This window comes from Hyla sarda, chromosome 6 (assembly GCF_029499605.1).
Source record: "Hyla sarda isolate aHylSar1 chromosome 6, aHylSar1.hap1, whole genome shotgun sequence".
Lineage (NCBI taxonomy): Eukaryota > Metazoa > Chordata > Amphibia > Anura > Hylidae > Hyla > Hyla sarda.
In genome coordinates, this window is record NC_079194.1 from 142,307,004 (window position 1) to 142,324,667 (window position 17,664).

Sequence of the window (17,664 nt, forward strand, 5' to 3'; positions counted from 1 at the left end):
ATAGAGGATGGTTGTCAGCAGTAATAGATGGAATAGATGTGACTGTAGTATAAGGTGTGTGGTCTCATGTCTGATCACAATGTAATTATATCCAGTGATGTCAGTAATGGGGGCGGGGCTGTGACAACCTCTCAGACATGATATAGAGGATGGTTGTCAGCAGTAATAGATGGAATAGATGTGACTGTAGTATAAGGGGTGTGGATCTCATGTCTGATCACAATGTAATTATATCTAGTGATGTCAGTAATGGGGGCGGGGCTGTGACAACCTCTCAGACATGATATAGAGGATGGTTGTCAGCAGTAATAGATGGAATAGATGTGACTGTAGTATAAGGTGTGTGGATCTCATGTCTGATCACAATGTAATTATATCCAGTGATGTCAGTAATGGGGGCGGAGCTGTGACACCTCTCAGACATGATATAGAGGATGGTTGTCAGCAGTAATAGATGGAATAGATGTGACTGTAGTATAAGGTGTGTGGATCTCATGTCTGATCAAAATGTAATTATATCCAGTGATGTCAGTAATGGGGGCGGAGCTGTGACACCTCTCAGACATGATATAGAGGATGGTTGTCAGCAGTAATAGATGGAATAGATGTGACTGTAGTATAAGGTGTGTGGATCTCATGTCTGATCACAATGTAATTATATCCAGTGATGTCAGTAATGGGGGCGGGGCTGTGACAACCTCTCAGACATGATATAGAGGATGGTTGTCAGCAGTAATAGATGGAATAGATGTGACTGTAGTATAAGGGGTGTGGATCTCATGTCTGATCACAATGTAATTATATCTAGTGATGTCAGTAATGGGGGCGGGGCTGTGACAACCTCTCAGACATGATATAGAGGATGGTTGTCAGCAGTAATAGATGGAATAGATGTGACTGTAGTATAAGGTGTGTGGATCTCATGTCTGATCACAATGTAATTATATCCAGTGATGTCAGTAATGGGGGCGGAGCTGTGACACCTCTCAGACATGATATAGAGGATGGTTGTCAGCAGTAATAGATGGAATAGATGTGACTGTAGTATAAGGTGTGTGGTCTCATGTCTGATCACAATGTAATTATATCCAGTGATGTCAGTAATGGGGGCGGGGCTGTGACAACCTCTCAGACATGATATAGAGGATGGTTGTCAGCAGTAATAGATGGAATAGATGTGACTGTAGTATAAGGTGTGTGGATCTCATGTCTGATCACAATGTAATTATATCCAGTGATGTCAGTAATGGGGGCGGGGCTGTGACAACCTCTCAGATATGATATAGAGGATGGTTGTCAGCAGTAATAGATGGAATAGATGTGACTGTAGTATAAGGTGTGTGGTCTCATGTCTGATCACAATGTAATTATATCCCGTGATGTCAGTAATGGGGGCGGGGCTGTGACAACCTCTCAGACATGATATAGAGGATGGTTGTCAGCAGTAATAGATGGAATAGATGTGACTGTAGTATTAGGGGTGTGGTCTCATGTCTGATCACAATGTAATTATATCCAGTGATGTCAGTAATGGGGGAGGGGCTGTGACAACCTCTCAGACATGATATAGAGGATGGTTGTCAGCAGTAATAGATGGAATAGATGTGACTGTAGTATTAGGGGTGTGGGTCTCATGTCTGATCACAATGTAATTATATCCAGTGATGTCAGTAATGGGGGCGGGGCTGTGACACCTCTCAGACATGATATAGAGGATGGTTGTCCGCAGTAATAGAGGGAATAGATGTGACTGTAGTATAAGATGTGTGGTCTCATGTCTGATCACAATGTAATTATATCTAGTGATGTCAGTAATGGGGGCGGGGCTGTGACAACCTCTCAGACATGATATAGAGGATGGTTGTCAGCAGTAATAGATGGAATAGATGTGACTGTAGTATTAGGGGTGTGGGTCTCATGTCTGATCACAATGTAATTATATCCAGTGATGTCAGTAATGGGGGCGGGGCTGTGACAACCTCTCAGACATGATATAGAGGATGGTTGTCTGCAGTAATAGAGGGAATAGATGTGACTGTAGTATAAGGGGTGTGGATCTCATGTCTGATCACAATGTAATTATATCCAGTGATGTCAGTAATGGGGGCGGGGCTGTGACAACCTCTCAGACATGATATAGAGGATGGTTGTCAGCAGTAATAGAGGGAATAGATGTGACTGTAGTATAAGGTGTGTGGTCTCATGTCTGATCACAATGTAATTATATCCAGTGATGTCAGTAATGGGGGCGGGGCTGTGACAACCTCTCAGACATGATATAGAGGATGGTTGTCAGTAGTAATAGATGGAATAGATGTGACTGTAGTATAAGGTGTGTGGTCTCATGTCTGATCACAATGTAATTATATTATATCCAGTGATGTCAGTAATGGGGGCGGGGCTGTGACAACCTCTCAGACATGATATATAGGATGGTTGTCAGCAGTAATAGATGGAATAGATGTGACTGTAGTATAAGGTGTGTGGTCTCATGTCTGATCACAATGTAATTATATCCAGTGATGTCAGTAATGGGGGCGGGGCTGTGACAACCTCTCAGACATGATATAGAGGATGGTTGTCAGTAGTAATAGATGGAATAGATGTGACTGTAGTATAAGGTGTGTGGTCTCATGTCTGATCACAATGTAATTATATCCAGTGATGTCAGTAATGGGGCGGGGCTGTGACAACCTCTCAGACATGATATAGAGGATGGTTGTCAGCAGTAATAGAAGGAATAGATGTGACTGTAGTATAAGGTGTGTGGTCTCATGTCTGATCACAATGTAATTATATTATATCCAGTGATGTCAGTAATGGGGGCGGGGCTGTGACAACCTCTCAGACCTGATATAGAGGATGGTTGTCAGTAGTAATAGATGGAATAGATGTGACTGTAGTATAAGGTGTGTGGTCTCATGTCTGATCACAATGTCATTATATCCAGTGATGTCAGTAATGGGGGCGGGGCTGTGACAACCTCTCAGACATGATATAGAGGATGGTTGTCAGCAGTAATAGATGGAATAGATGTGACTGTAGTATAAGGTGTGTGGTCTCATGTCTGATCACAATGTAATTATATCCAGTGATGTCAGTAATGGGGGCGGGGCTGTGACAACCTCTCAGACATGATATAGAGGATGGTAGTCAGCAGTAATAGAGGGAATAGATGTGACTGTAGTATAAGGTGTGTGGATCTCATGTCTGATCACAATGTCATTATATCCAGTGATGTCAGTAATGGGGGCGGGGCTGTGACAACCTCTCAGACATGATATAGAGGATGGTTGTCAGCAATAATAGATGGAATAGATGTGACTGTAGTATAAGGGGTGTGGATCTCATGTCTGATCACAATGTCATTATATCCAGTGATGTCAGTAATGGGGGCGGGGCTGTGACAACCTCTCAGACATGATATAGAGGATGGTTGTCAGTAGTAATAGATGGAATAGATGTGACTGTAGTATAAGGTGTGTGGTCTCATGTCTGATCACAATGTAATTATATTATATCCAGTGATGTCAGTAATGGGGGCGGGGCTGTGACAACCTCTCAGACATGATATAGAGGATGGTTGTCAGCAGTAATAGATGGAATAGATGTGACTGTAGTATAAGGTGTGTGGTCTCATGCCTGATCACAATGTAATTATATCCAGTGATGTCAGTAATGGGGGCGGGGCTGTGACAACCTCTCAGACATGATATAGAGGATGGTTGTCAGTAGTAATAGATGGAATAGATGTGACTGTAGTATAAGATGTGTGGTCTCATGTCTGATCACAATGTCATTATATCCAGTGATGTCAGTAATGGGGGCGGGGCTGTGACAACCTCTCAGACATGATATAGAGGATGGTTGTCAGCAGTAATAGATGGAATAGATGTGACTGTAGTATAAGATGTGTGGTCTCATGTCTGATCACAATGTCATTATATCCAGTGATGTCAGTAATGGGGGCGGGGCTGTGACAACCTCTCAGACATGATATAGAGGATGGTTGTCAGCAGTAATAGATGGAATAGATGTGACTGTAGTATAAGGTGTGTGGATCTCATGTCTGATCACAATGTAATTATATCCAGTGATGTCAGTAATGGGGGCGGGGCTGTGACAACCTCTCAGACATGATATAGAGGATGGTTGTCAGCAGTAATAGATGGAATAGATGTGACTGTAGTATAAGGTGTGTGGATCTCATGTCTGATCACAATGTAATTATATCCAGTGATGTCAGTAATGGGGGCGGGGCTGTGACAACCTCTCAGACATGATATAGAGGATGGTTGTCAGCAGTAATAGATGGAATAGATGTGACTGTGGTATAAGATGTGTGGATCTCATGTCTGATCACAATGTAATTATATCCAGTGATGTCAGTAATGGGGGCGGGGCTGTGACAACCTCTCAGACATGATATAGAGGATGGTTGTCAGCAGTAATAGATGGAATAGATGTGACTGTAGTATAAGGGGTGTGGATCTCATGTCTGATCACAATGTAATTATATCCAGTGATGTCAGTAATGGGGGCGGGGCTGTGACAACCTCTCAGACATGATATATAGAATGGTTGTCAGCAGTAATAGATGGAATAGATGTGACTGTAGTATAAGGTGTGTGATCTCATGTCTGATCACAATGTAATTATATCCAGTGATGTCAGTAATGGGGGCGGGGCTGTGACAACCTCTCAGACATGATATAGAGGATGGTTGTCAGCAGTAATAGATGGAATAGATGTGACTGTAGTATAAGGTGTGTGATCTCATGTCTGATCACAATGTAATTATATCCAGTGATGTCAGTAATGGGGGCGGGGCTGTGACAACCTCTCAGACATGATATAGAGGATGGTTGTCAGCAGTAATAGAGGGAATAGATGTGACTGTAGTATAATGTGTGTGATCTCATGTCTGATCACAATGTAATTATATCCAGTGATGTCAGTAATGGGGGCGGGGCTGTGACAACCTCTCAGACATGATATAGAGGATGGTTGTCAGCAGTAATAGATGGAATAGATGTGACTGTAGCATAAGGTGTGTGGATCTCATGTCTGATCACAATGTAATTATATCCAGTGATGTCAGTAATGGGGGCGGGGCTGTGACAACCTCTCAGACATGATATAGAGGATGGTTGTCAGCAGTAATAGAGGGAATAGATGTGACTGTAGTATAAGGTGTGTGGTCTCATGTCTGATCACAATGTAATTATATCCAGTGATGTCAGTAATGGGGGCGGGGCTGTGACAACCTCTCAGACATGATATATAGGATGGTTGTCAGCAGTAATAGATGGAATAGATGTGACTGTAGTATAAGGTGTGTGGTCTCATGTCTGATCACAATGTAATTATATCCAGTGATGTCAGTAATGGGGGCGGGGCTGTGACACCTCTCAGACATGATATAGAGGATGGTTGTCAGCAGTAATAGATGGAATAGATGTGACTGTAGTATAAGGTGTGTGGTCTCATGTCTGATCACAATGTAATTATATCCAGTGATGTCAGTAATGGGGGCGGGGCTGTGACAACCTCTCAGACATGATATAGAGGATGGTTGTCAGCAGTAATAGAGGGAATAGATGTGACTGTAGTATAATGTGTGTGATCTCATGTCTGATCACAATGTAATTATATCCAGTGATGTCAGTAATGGGGGCGGGGCTGTGACAACCTCTCAGACATGATATAGAGGATGGTTGTCAGCAGTAATAGATGGAATAGATGTGACTGTAGTATAAGGTGTGTGGTCTCATGTCTGATCACAATGTAATTATATCCAGTGATGTCAGTAATGGGGGCGGGGCTGTGACAATCTCTCAGACATGATATAGAGGATGGTTGTCATCCGTAAAACAATAATATTAAGTATATTACTAATACATTACATCCACTGATATCCAGGGCATGTAGTTCAGTAATAACAGCACTTTACTTTGGACAAATTTTGTTTCTGGTTCTTGTCGTTGACAAACCTAAAACAAATGCCCTGGTCCCCTGGTGGGCTGTTCACTAGGTTACCTGGTCCTCTGCCTGTCCTAGTTCCTTCTTCAACTCCTCTACTCGAAGACGCAGTTTTTTGACCTCCCCCTCCAGCTGCTCCACACGTCGACTGGAATGAATGAGTTCTGCAGATTTTTCGTGATGTTGCTTCTTCAGCTTGGCATGATTATGTCGCAGGTCAGACAGTTCCTAGAGTTAAAAGGTCAAGTAAAAAAACAGTGCAGCTGCAGAAAACATGAAGGTGACCACACCTGGATGTCTCCAGGTGTAGTGGGCTTCAGGGATACAGTTATGGCAATAGGGGCCACAGGACAGTCTGAGTAAAGCATTATATGGAAGAAAGATGAAAGGAGAATAACAGCAGCGGCAGGGGAGGGGAACACATTTTCTCTAATAACTCATGCATGACCATAAAATGTGACAGTTTTATGAGGATGGTGAGTTATGCTGTAATGGTGGCCATTAATGTAGCAGAGGAGGAGACTGCAGTCCTATTGATCTGTCTCCGAGATATAGAGCCTTAGATAAAACATGTGGTTATAGGGATCTCCTGTCAGTCCATTCTTTCATGTCCGCTCATTAATGCATTAGTAATGATAGTGTCATCACCACTGTGCCGGCCAATAGTTAAAGCCAGAAATTCCTTGGCACAATGTTTTCTCATACTTACCATGTGCCATATATAAAACAGTTTTTTTTTTTATAATGTGTAGATAACAAGTCCGGGTACTGTTGCCTAGCCGCCCACTTTATATACCCTAACGGAGTGCAGGTAATATCCACCTCTCTAGGTTACAATTGGGTGTATTTAGGATAAAGGTGAGTGGGTTATATGTACGCATCAGAATACATCCTCACTAAAGCTCACAGCAATGGTGTGTGATACAATGAGAAAATAGTGGTGTAACAGAAGTTGCAGGCTGCCTGAATGAGTGTGTGTGGGGGAGGTGTCTCCTCATAATAGGTGCGTGTGAGGCATCATCCTGTATAGTAGGCATGGGAGTGGAGGTCTCCCTGTATATTAGGTGTGTAAGTAGAAGATATCTCCTTGTATATTAGGGATATGTGTGGGAGGTGTCTCCTTGTATAATAGGGATGTGTGTGAGGCATCTTCCTGTATTGTAGGCATGTGAGTGTGGGAGGTGTCTCCCTGTATATTAGGTTTTGAAAGGTGATGTCTACCTGATATTAGCGATGTGTGTAGGCGGTACCTCCCTGTAAAGTAGGGGTGTGTTGGCTTTTTTATTGAATTGGATGTGTTGCGGGAACTCAGAAAAGTTACTTTATAATTTGCATGCCATGTTATCCTTACCTTATTCTTTTCAAAAAGCTCTGCCTGTATGGACTTCAAGTCAGTGTCCAGAGCACTGGCCGTTTGTCTTCTCTTGCGGGTGAGAATCTCTTCAAGGTCCTGGATCTGAAGCCGCAGCTTTTTGTTTTCTCGTTCAAGATTGAGTTTCTCTGTCTCAAGTCTCTCCCGTCGGCCCCACTCCTCTGCGTTCTCCGCCTGGAGCCCCTCCATCTATATAGACCACAAAGAGATGTCCACATAAAAAAGCAAGAACAGGACGCACAAGTGATGAATGTGATAACAGTGGAAAGGTACCTCTGCCCTTAGCTCTGCCAGCTTCTTATCCATGCAAGAGCGGACCCCAAGCTCATCCTGAAGATCTTCAGAGATCCGACCTAACTCATCCTGGTGCCGCTCTCTGAGTAGGGTGAGCTAGGAAAACATTCACAAGTCATTTCAGTAATCTTCCCTAAGGTCATTCTGCTACCTCCCTTATTCCAAGTTTGTTTACATCCTAAAGGCGAGGTGGCCATACATCTTAGGGCAATTATTGGCCGAATGTGTTATAGGGCAAGTGATCAGCTGAAGAATGAAAACTGTTTGTTTATTGGCTGATCATGTCATTTTACCATGCTAAGGCATCACTTGCTAGCAGCACATTTTCTGTGTAATAGGGAATGCACAGCCAATGAAGGATGGAAATAGAGGGCTACACCAAGGATACAGCGATTGTTAGTATGGCCTTCCCTGTGCAATTCTCAAGCTGTGTAATAGGCACTCCTTTAAACCATGCGTCAGGACATGTAATAGGGCCCTTAGATAGCTGGAGGTGGCTTATAAATAAAGAATTGGGTATATTAAAATCTAACATTTTTATCTTGGCATGGAAATCTACCACTGGGGGTGAGGCCCTAGTATGTCTATTTTCTGGCTTGTGAGGCACAGTAGGAAAAGTTTGTAAAAGCACTGATCTAATCTGTATGGGCATTCAGTAAAAATTGCAACATTATTGGAAGCTCATAAAATGAAATCCAACATCCATATAAACAGGTATGGTCTAACACGTTTCAGCTGCAGCCCTAATAACAGACCATCAACATACAAGTGATCTCCATCTTAAAACAAGCAATGTCGATCACATGACTGACGAGTATAGACCTGATTGGTAGTACAAATGAACACCACACACACATATATATATACAGATTATATCTACAGAGAAGCAATGCCATATATTATCACCTCTTTTGTTTGGGATCACCCTTTCTATACCAGAGACTCTGAATCCGCTAATATCACCCGCTGTGTACTTTTCTGAAGTGCTGGCTTACACTGGACACAATACCAGCATTATTCTGAACACCCGCTAGGTGGTATGTGATCCTCACTTGCAGTGCATTGCGGGCCTGCCCCACATACTGCATAGAACATTTCGTACAGGTAAGGCTGGGTTAACACTACGGTTTGTCATTACGGTTCCCGTATATGGCTGGGAGGAGGGGTGGGCGAGGCTTAATCGCGGCGCCCGCACTCAGCCGTATTCGGGAACCGTAGTTAATGTATGTCTATGAGCCGACCGGAGTGAACCGCAGCCTCCGGTCGGCTGCTTTTTCGGCCGTATGCGGAAATAATTGACATTATTATACTTCACTGAGGTAACACAAGAGGAACTGGTATGTTTCTTCCATATGGGTACAGGTAGTACACCTCCAATGACTACAACCATAATAACCCTTGTACGTAAGCCATGTCAGCGCTTTGTCATTCTGGGATGAGAACAAGCTGGGTGACAATATCGATTCTAATGTAGGTGCTTTTCTGGATCTGTACACCATTTTTTCGGATACGGGTCAAAAATGAGCCGACCGGAGTCACCGTTTGACTCTGGTCGGCTCATTAAAGTAAATGGATTTCAGCACTGGTCCGGCAGGGGAACGGGAGTGCCCGGTTCCCCCCCCCCAGCAGGATCCGGCAACCGTACAGTGAAAATGAGGTGTGAATGCAGCCTTATAACTGTGTAGTTTTGTTAATGCACACAGTGTTTTCTAGTAAAGTCCATACACATGTTGCACGTTTGGATAAGTCCACGTTTTCCATCACAAAAAGTTCTGGTGGAAAACATTTTTTTTTTTTTTTAAATCAACTGGTCACAGAAAAATAAACAGATTTGTAAATTACTTCTATTTAACCACTTAAGGACCCAGGGCGTACCTGTGCGCCCTGACTCCGTTCCCTTTCTATAGCGCAGGGCCACGGGCCCGCGCTATTAACCCTTTAGATGCGGCATTCAAAGTTGATCGCCGCGCCTAAAGTGAAAGTAAACTACTTAATAAGAATCATTTAACCCCTTGCCTAATAAAAGTTTGAATCACCCCCTTTTCCCATAAAAAAAAAAGTGTAAATAAAAATAAACATATGTGGTATCACCACATGCGGAAATGTCCGAGTTATAAAAATATATTTTTCATTAAACCGCACGGTCAATGGCGTACACACAAAAAATTCAAAAGTCCCAAATAGTGCATTTTTGTCAACTTTTTATATAATGAAAAAATGAATAAAAACCGATCAAAAAGTCAGAGCAATACAAAATAGTACCACTAAAAACTTCAGATCACTGCCCAAAAAATTAGCCCTCATACCACCCCAATCGCAGAAAAATAAAAAAGTTATAGGGGTCAGAAAATGACAATTGTAAACATATAAATTTTCGTGCATGTAGTTATGATTTTTTCCAGAAGTACGACAAAATCAAACCTATATAAGTAGGGTATCATTTTAACCGTATGGACCTACAGAATAAAGATAAGGTGTCATTTTACCTGAAAAATTTACTGTGTAGAAACGGAAGCCCGCAAAATTTACAAAATGGCGTTATTTCTTCAATTTTGTCGCACAATGATTTTTTTTTTTTTGTTTCACCGTAGATTTTGTGTAAAATGACTGATGTCACTGCAAAGTGGAATTGGTGGTGAAAAAAATAAGGTAAGGAGGAAAAAAAACGAAAGTGCAAAAACGGAAAAACCCCGGGTCCTTAAGGGGTTAAAAATATTAACACTTCCAGTACTTATCAGCTTCTGTATACTACAGAGGAAGTGCTTTTTGAATTTATTTTCTGTCTGACCACAGTGCTCTCTGCTGACACCTCAGTCCATATCAGGAACTGTCCAGAGCAGGATAGGCTTGCTATGGGGATTTGTTCCTGCTCTGGACAGTTCCTGTCAGCAGAGAGCACTGTGGTCAGACAGAAAAGAAATTAAAAAAAGATTTAAAAAAACTTCCTCTAGAGCATACAGCAGCTGATAAGTACTGAAAGGATTACGATTTTTAAATAGAAATAATTTACAAATCTTCTGCACCAGTTGATTTAAAAAAAAATCCTACCCCTCTAAACCACATACAGTATAGAAGTGGATATAGATAGTATAGTAATATATACAAAAAACAGCTCTCACCCTCTCTGAAGCTTCAGCTGGCAGAGATAGCGGGGAACAAACAGCCACAAAGAATATTTTTACGAAACAGAAAATATCTCCAGCAACGTAGAGCTTTAGTAAAATTTCAACTTTATTGGAAGCTTTTAAAATCATATCCAATATCCATGTATACAGGTAAAAAGGTCTGACACATTTGGGCAGCACCCAGGGGTTATCCAGGAATAGAAAAACAGGGCTAATTTATTTCAAAAACAGCTCCATATCTGTCTCCAGGTTGTGTTTGGTATAACAACTTGGCTCCATTCACTTAAATGGAACTGAGCTGCAGAACCACACCCAACCTGGAGACAGACAGGGAGCGTTTTTTTGAAGAAATTAGCTCTGTTTTTCTATTCCTTAATAATCCCTTTAATCATAGACCATAAACATACAAGTAAACTCCAAAGTCAGGAGCAATTGGTCATTATTCTACCACAAACCAATCACAATCTCCCATCTTACTGACTTTTCATTGATATATCCAGGAGGCACCTAATATAGTGCAGCACAACATACCTCTCTGGCAGCACCAAATACCACAGTGCAGCACAACATACCTCTCTAAAAGCATCATATACTAGGATTTCTAAATCTGTCCTACTTGCGGGACAGCAATAAGGTGTCCTTGTTCTCTCAGACCTCCTCCATGACTATAGGGTGTCTCATTTATACACGGTCCTGGCCTGATCAAGTCTTCTCAGTTCTAACAAATGGATGGAGAGTGAAAAACTGTGGCTTGCCCCTGTCCATCTGAATAGTTTCCTGTGGTTGGTAGCCTACAATTCCCGACCAGAAAACTGTTAGGACCTATAGTGCTTACTAAAGATATCTGGAAGCACTGCTCTCACAGGTTCTCTCTTGCTCCTGAGTGCTCCCCACTCCGCTTCCTGTTCCATCCTCATTTGGATAGCGAGCTAACTTCCCAGGTGCCTACCCCTAGGTTTCCAATGGGATCCTTCCATCTTTCACGAACATAATCTTTCAAACCAGACAAATATTACCTTTTTACCTCCAGCTCAGACATTATGCACACTTCACCTCCGTCTCCCTTCTTTCTGCTTTTGAACGACTGTTTTGCCCTATTTCCTCCACCCATGCCATCATTTCAGCCATATATGCTTTCCTCATAGCTCCACCCTCTGCCCATGCCACTTATATATGTTAAAATGGGAAGAATATTTAAATGGGCACTGTCAGATACAGAAACTTTTGATATGTTGTAAAGCATGCAAAACCAATAGTATTTCATACTGAAAAAGCCAGTCAAACAACTGTCCCCCCCTGCCTGCTTGGACACATACTAGTCCTGCTGTGTCCGTGCGTCATCACCTATGTCATGGACACACTTCCTTGATTGGGAGGAAAAATCCTCCCACTGTCAGCTTGTGTCCCACTACTGTCAGTGAGGACAAGCTGGGAGTTGTAGTTTTGCTAATGCTAGGGGAGATGTGAGCAGACAGCATACTGGGGGAGGGGGCGGAGACCTGCACAGTGAGGCCACGCCCCCTCCCTTTGGGAGGAATTTAGACTAGTGAGCTAAATTAAAAGTGTAATAAAAAAATAAATAAAGGTGCTAGACACATAAAAATTAGATGTACATAGTCAGGATTAGGTACTGAGTGATATATAAAAAAAAAATTTTGTTGGATCTGACAGGTAGGCTTTAACCCCTTAAGGACCAAGGACGTACGCGTACGTCTAAGTATCCTGGTGGTTAAGGACCAAGGACGTACGCGTATGTCCGTGGGAATTTCGGGCCCTGCCGCGCGCCGGGCGGGGACCGAATGGGGGTGACTGCTGATATCGATCAGCAGTCACCCTGCGCAAATGCCCAGGGGGGTCATCAGACCCCCCCATGTCGGCGATCGCAGAAAATCGCAAGTGAATTCACACTTGCGATTTACTGCGATTCCGGTGATGCGGGTCACAGGTGACCCACTGACTCGGAGATACAAGGTGATCGGGGGTGTAGGATACACCCCCGATCACCTCCTGTATCTATGGGGAGGTGGCGATTTCGTCACCCCCCCAGGATCACTGCTATTGGCTGGACGATTGTCCAGCCAATAGCAGCCGGCAGGGGAGGGGTTAACAGCATCCTCCTGCAGCTCCCACGGCTGGCTGAGTTCAGTCAGTGGTCAGAGCTGCAGGAGGAAGCCAGGGACCCCCCCTCGGCCGAGATCGGAGCCCCCTCAGGAGATCAGAAGCCCCCATAGAACAGGGAAAGAATCCAGCCCAGGGAAAGGTAGGGAAAGTAAAAAAAAATAAAAATTCCCCCCCGACCCCTTAATAGGACCCCAAGGGTCCTCTGCAGTTTTTTCAGTGTGACCCGGGCCCTATTAGGGGGTTCAGGGCGCTGCGATTTGCCCCCATTTTTTTTTGGCCGCAGCAGCTTTTTTTTTTTTTTTTTTTTTTTTTTTTTTTACCCCATATAACGGTGTGTGATTTTTAATCACACACCGTTATATAATACAGTCACACCAAACACACACTACATACTCCCCTGCCCCCCCACACACATCCTACCCTCCGCCACCTCCCCCACCCACCACCACCGCAGAAAAAAGGCGATGGCTCGCCAGGCATTTTCGGCAGCGGAGGCTTACGCTTTTCTTGCCTCCGAATCTGCCAGTGAGGACATCGTGTTCTTCATCGTCCTCCTCATCATCTAGTACTGATGATGAGTCCCCTGTACGGCGGCGGAGACGCCGCCAGGCGAGGCCACGCACCCCCCATGAAAGTGGCCCAGAGGCCGGCACTAGTGTGAGTGGTGATGCCGCTCGTACTAGGAGTCCGACCCCCCAGACAAGTTTACCTTCCGGCGAACCTGTCTGGAGACCACCAGAGGGTTATCAGCCACGGGTTCCGGAGTTTGTTGGCGACTCCGGAATCCGGATCGAATCTGGATACACTGAAATTTACTATTTCAGTTATTTTTTCAGTGACAGTTTTGTCTATCACATGGTGGAGCAGACGAATCTGTACGCCAGGCAGTTCATCGCCCACCACCCAGATTATTTTTTGGCCAGGCCCAGTGAATGGTACGCCATTGTTGCAGCAGAAATGAGGACATTTTGGGGCCTCTTGCTGCATATGGGCCTGGTCAAAAAGCCAAGTGTCAGACAGTAGTGGAGCGGGGACATCTTCTACCAGACCCCACTTTACAGTATGATCATGGCACGGAGGCGGTTCGAGGCCATTCGGAAATGCCTCCATTATGCAGATAATGAGGCATGTCTACCCCGAGGTGATCCCACCTATGACCGGCTTTACAAAGTGAGGCCGGTCATCGATCACTTTGGGGCCAAATTTTTGGAGGCCTATGTACCGCTCAGGGACCTCTCTGTAGATGAGTCTCTCATCAGTTTTAAAGGGGAGACTCATATTCCGCCAGTATATTCCCTCGAAGCAGGCCCGGTATGGCATGAAGCTCTATAAACTTTGTGAGAGTACCTCCGGGTACACTCTCAAGTTTAGAGTGTATGAGGGACGAGATTCCCGTATTGAACCCCCAGATTGTTCCCCCACTCTGGGTGTTAGCGGGAAAATCGTTTGGGAGCTTGTGCACCCATTGTTGGATAAGGGTTACCACGTGTACGTGGACAACTTTTATACCAGCATCCCTCTGTTCACATCCCTTGCCGCCAGATCCACGTCCGCTTGTGGTACCCTGAGGAAAAACCAGAGAGGCCTCCCTCTAAATTTTCTGCAGACACCTATGCCCAAGGGTGAGTCCCGTGCCCTTACCAATGAAAACCTGTTGCTGGTCAGGTATAAGGACAAGAGTGATGTCCTTATGCTGACCACTATTCCTGGTAACGGCAGCTCACCTGTCCCTGTGCGAGGTACCACAACAACGGTCCTCAAGCCCGATTCTATTCTGGACTACAATCAGTATATGGGGGGAGTTGATCTTTCTGATCAAGTCCTCAAGCCATACATGGCCATGCGGAAAACTTGTGTATGGTACAAAAAAGTTGCGGTCTACTTGGTACAGGTTGCCATGTACAACTCTTTTGTACTGTCCCAGCACGCTGGCAACACAGGGACATACCTTCAGTTCCAAGAAGAAGTCCAAAAGGTCCTGATCTTTGGCGACCGGGAAAGAGCAGGCCGGACTTCCCAAGGAACTGAAGTAATAGGTGCAAGGATCGTCCCAGGCCAACACTTTCCAGGTGAAGTCCCCCACACTGGAAAGAAGGGACGAACCCAGAAAAGATGCAGAGTGTGTTACAGGAGGGGGATTCGGAAGGACACGACCACTCAATGTGACACTTGCCCCGATCATCCGGGCCTCTGCATTAAAAACTGCTTCAGGGAGTATCTTTAATTTTCCATAATTTGGCCCCAATGTACCAAGTCCAGAGTACATTGCAAATTTCAACCCCATAAAACCACTAAATTGCCCAAAAAAATCTTTTATAAAAAAAAAAAACTGATAAGACCTCTGGGGGTATTTTTTCCAAAAATGGGTCATGGGTCACTGAGTTACTATCATCGGGGACTTTTTTATGTTGCCTCAAATGCGCAGTGCTCTCTCTCCACCTGAGCGGGTGCGCATTTGAGGCAACAGGTTAAGGACGGCCACACACATCACATTCCCAGAATGATGATTCAGAGCATAGGGTTTGGGGCGGGCATATTTTTTTAGTTTTGGCTATGCTCTGGGTCATCATTCTGGGAACATAATCTGTTTTATAATTTTATGTACCACTGTACCCCATTTTAGTTATTTAGTGTAACCCAGTTATTTACCCCATGTAATGCCCCTTGAGGGGGGGGGGGTCCCGCTGTTCTGGCTCCATAGACAGCAATACAAAAGCTCAAGGACCCTGACTGCCCTCCTGCTCCTCCAAAACCTGGTGTGCCCCCTAGAGCTGCTTACATCAAGATATGAGGTATGTCCTTACTCAAAATAAATGTATCTACAAATTTACGATGACATTTTTTCCTTTTACCACTTGTGAAAATGAAAAATTTGGGGTAACCCCAGCATTTTAGTGTAAAAAAATCAAATTTTTCCTTTTCACATCCCACTTAATGAACATTTATCAAACACCTGTGGGGTGTTAAGACTCACTGTATCCCTTGTTATGTTCCTTGAGGGGTGTAGTTTCCAAAATAGTATGCCATGTGTTTTTTTTTTTGCTGTTCTGGCACCATAGGGGCTTCCTAAATGCGACATGCCCCCCATTTCAGCAAAATTTGCAAAAGTCGTCAAACACCTGTGGGGCGTTAAAGCTCACCATACCCCTTCTTACGTTCCTTAAGGGGTGTAGTTTCCAAAATAGTATGCCGTGTGTGTGTGTGGGGGGGGGGGGGGGGGGGGGTAGGGAGGTTTGCTGTCCTGGCACCATAGGGGCTTCCTAAATGTGACATGCCCCCAAAAACAATTTCAGAAAAATTTGCTTTCCAAAATCCAAATGTGACTCCTTCTCTTCTGGGCCCTGTAGTGCGCCCGCAGTGCACTTGACATCCACACATGGGGTATTTCCATACTCAGAAGAGATGGGGTTACAAATTTTGGGGGGCATTTTCTCCTATTACCCCTTGTAAAAAAGTAAAATTTGGGGGAAAACCAGCATTATAATGAAAAAAAAAATAATAATAATTTACACATCCAACTTTAACGATAAGTCGTCAAACACCTGTGGGGTGTTAAGGCTAACCGGACCCCTTGTTACGTTCCTTAAGGGGTATAGTTTCCAAAATAGTATGCCATGTGGGGAGGTTTTTGCTGTCTGCTAAATGTGACATGCCCCCCAAAAACCATTTCAGAAAAACTCACTCTCCAAAATCCCATTGTTGCTCCTTCCCTTCTGAGGCCTCTAGTGCACCCGCCGAACACTTGACATACACATATGAGGTATTTCCTTACTCGAGAGAAATTGGGTTACAAATTTTGAGACAAAATTCTAAAACTGAGTCTACAAGAACATGCGAGTGTAAAAAATTAAGATTTTGAATTTTCTCCTTTATTTTGCTGTTATTCCTGTGAAACACCTAAAGGGTTAACAAACTTACTGAATGTCATTTTGAATACTTTGAGGGGTGCAGCTTTTATAATGGGGTCATTTGTGGGGTATTTCTAATATGAAGACCCTCAAATCCACTTCAAACCTGAACTGGTCCCTGAAAAATTCAGATTTTGAAAATTTTGTGAAAAATTGGAAAATTGCTGCTGAACTTTGAAGCCCTCTGATGTCTTCCAAAAGTAACAACTTTATGATGCAAACATAAAGTATACATATTGTATTTGTGAATCAATATATCATTTATTTGGTATGTCTATTTTCCTTACAAGCAGAGAGCTTCAAAGTTAGAAAAATGCAAAATTTTCAATTTTTTCATAAAATTTTGGAATTTTTCATCAAGAAATGATGCAAGTATCGACAAAATTTTACCACTAACATAAAGTAGAATATGTCACGAAAAAACAATCTCGGAATCAGAATGAAAGGTAAAAGCATCACAGAGTTATTAATGCTTGAAGTGACAGTGGTCAGATGTGCAAAAAAAGCTCTGGTCCTATAGTGAAAAATGGCCTGGTCCTTAAGGGGTTAAAGGGGTACTCTGGTGGAAAAAAAAACACTTTTTTTTTAAATCAGCTGGTGCCAGAAAGTTAAACAGATTAGTAAATGACTTCTATTAAAAAATCTTAATCCTTCCAGTACTTATTAGCTGCTGAATACTACAGAGGAAATTCTTTTCTTTTTGGACGACAGAGCTCTGTGCTGACATCACAAGCACAGTGCTCTCTGCTGACATCTCTGTCCATTTTAAGAACTGTCCAGAGCAGGAGAAAATCCCCATAGCAAACATATGCTGTTCTGGACAGTTCCTAAAATGGACAGAGATGTCAGCAGAGAGCACTGT

The 17,664-nt window shown here is 43.5% G+C and overlaps 1 protein-coding gene across 1 annotated transcript in view; it reads right to left on the reverse strand.

Annotated features, from left to right (window-relative positions):
• Nucleotides 1-17,664, reverse strand: part of CCDC102A (coiled-coil domain containing 102A) — a 107,678-nt gene that overhangs the window by 65,499 nt on the left and 24,515 nt on the right. The window contains exons 5-7 of the mRNA XM_056525336.1: nucleotides 7,628-7,744; nucleotides 7,334-7,543; nucleotides 6,040-6,210 (exon numbers count right to left, since the gene is read on the reverse strand). Coding sequence (XP_056381311.1) covers nucleotides 6,040-6,210; nucleotides 7,334-7,543; nucleotides 7,628-7,744 — 498 coding nt within the window. The remainder of the gene's footprint in view (nucleotides 1-6,039; nucleotides 6,211-7,333; nucleotides 7,544-7,627; nucleotides 7,745-17,664) is intronic.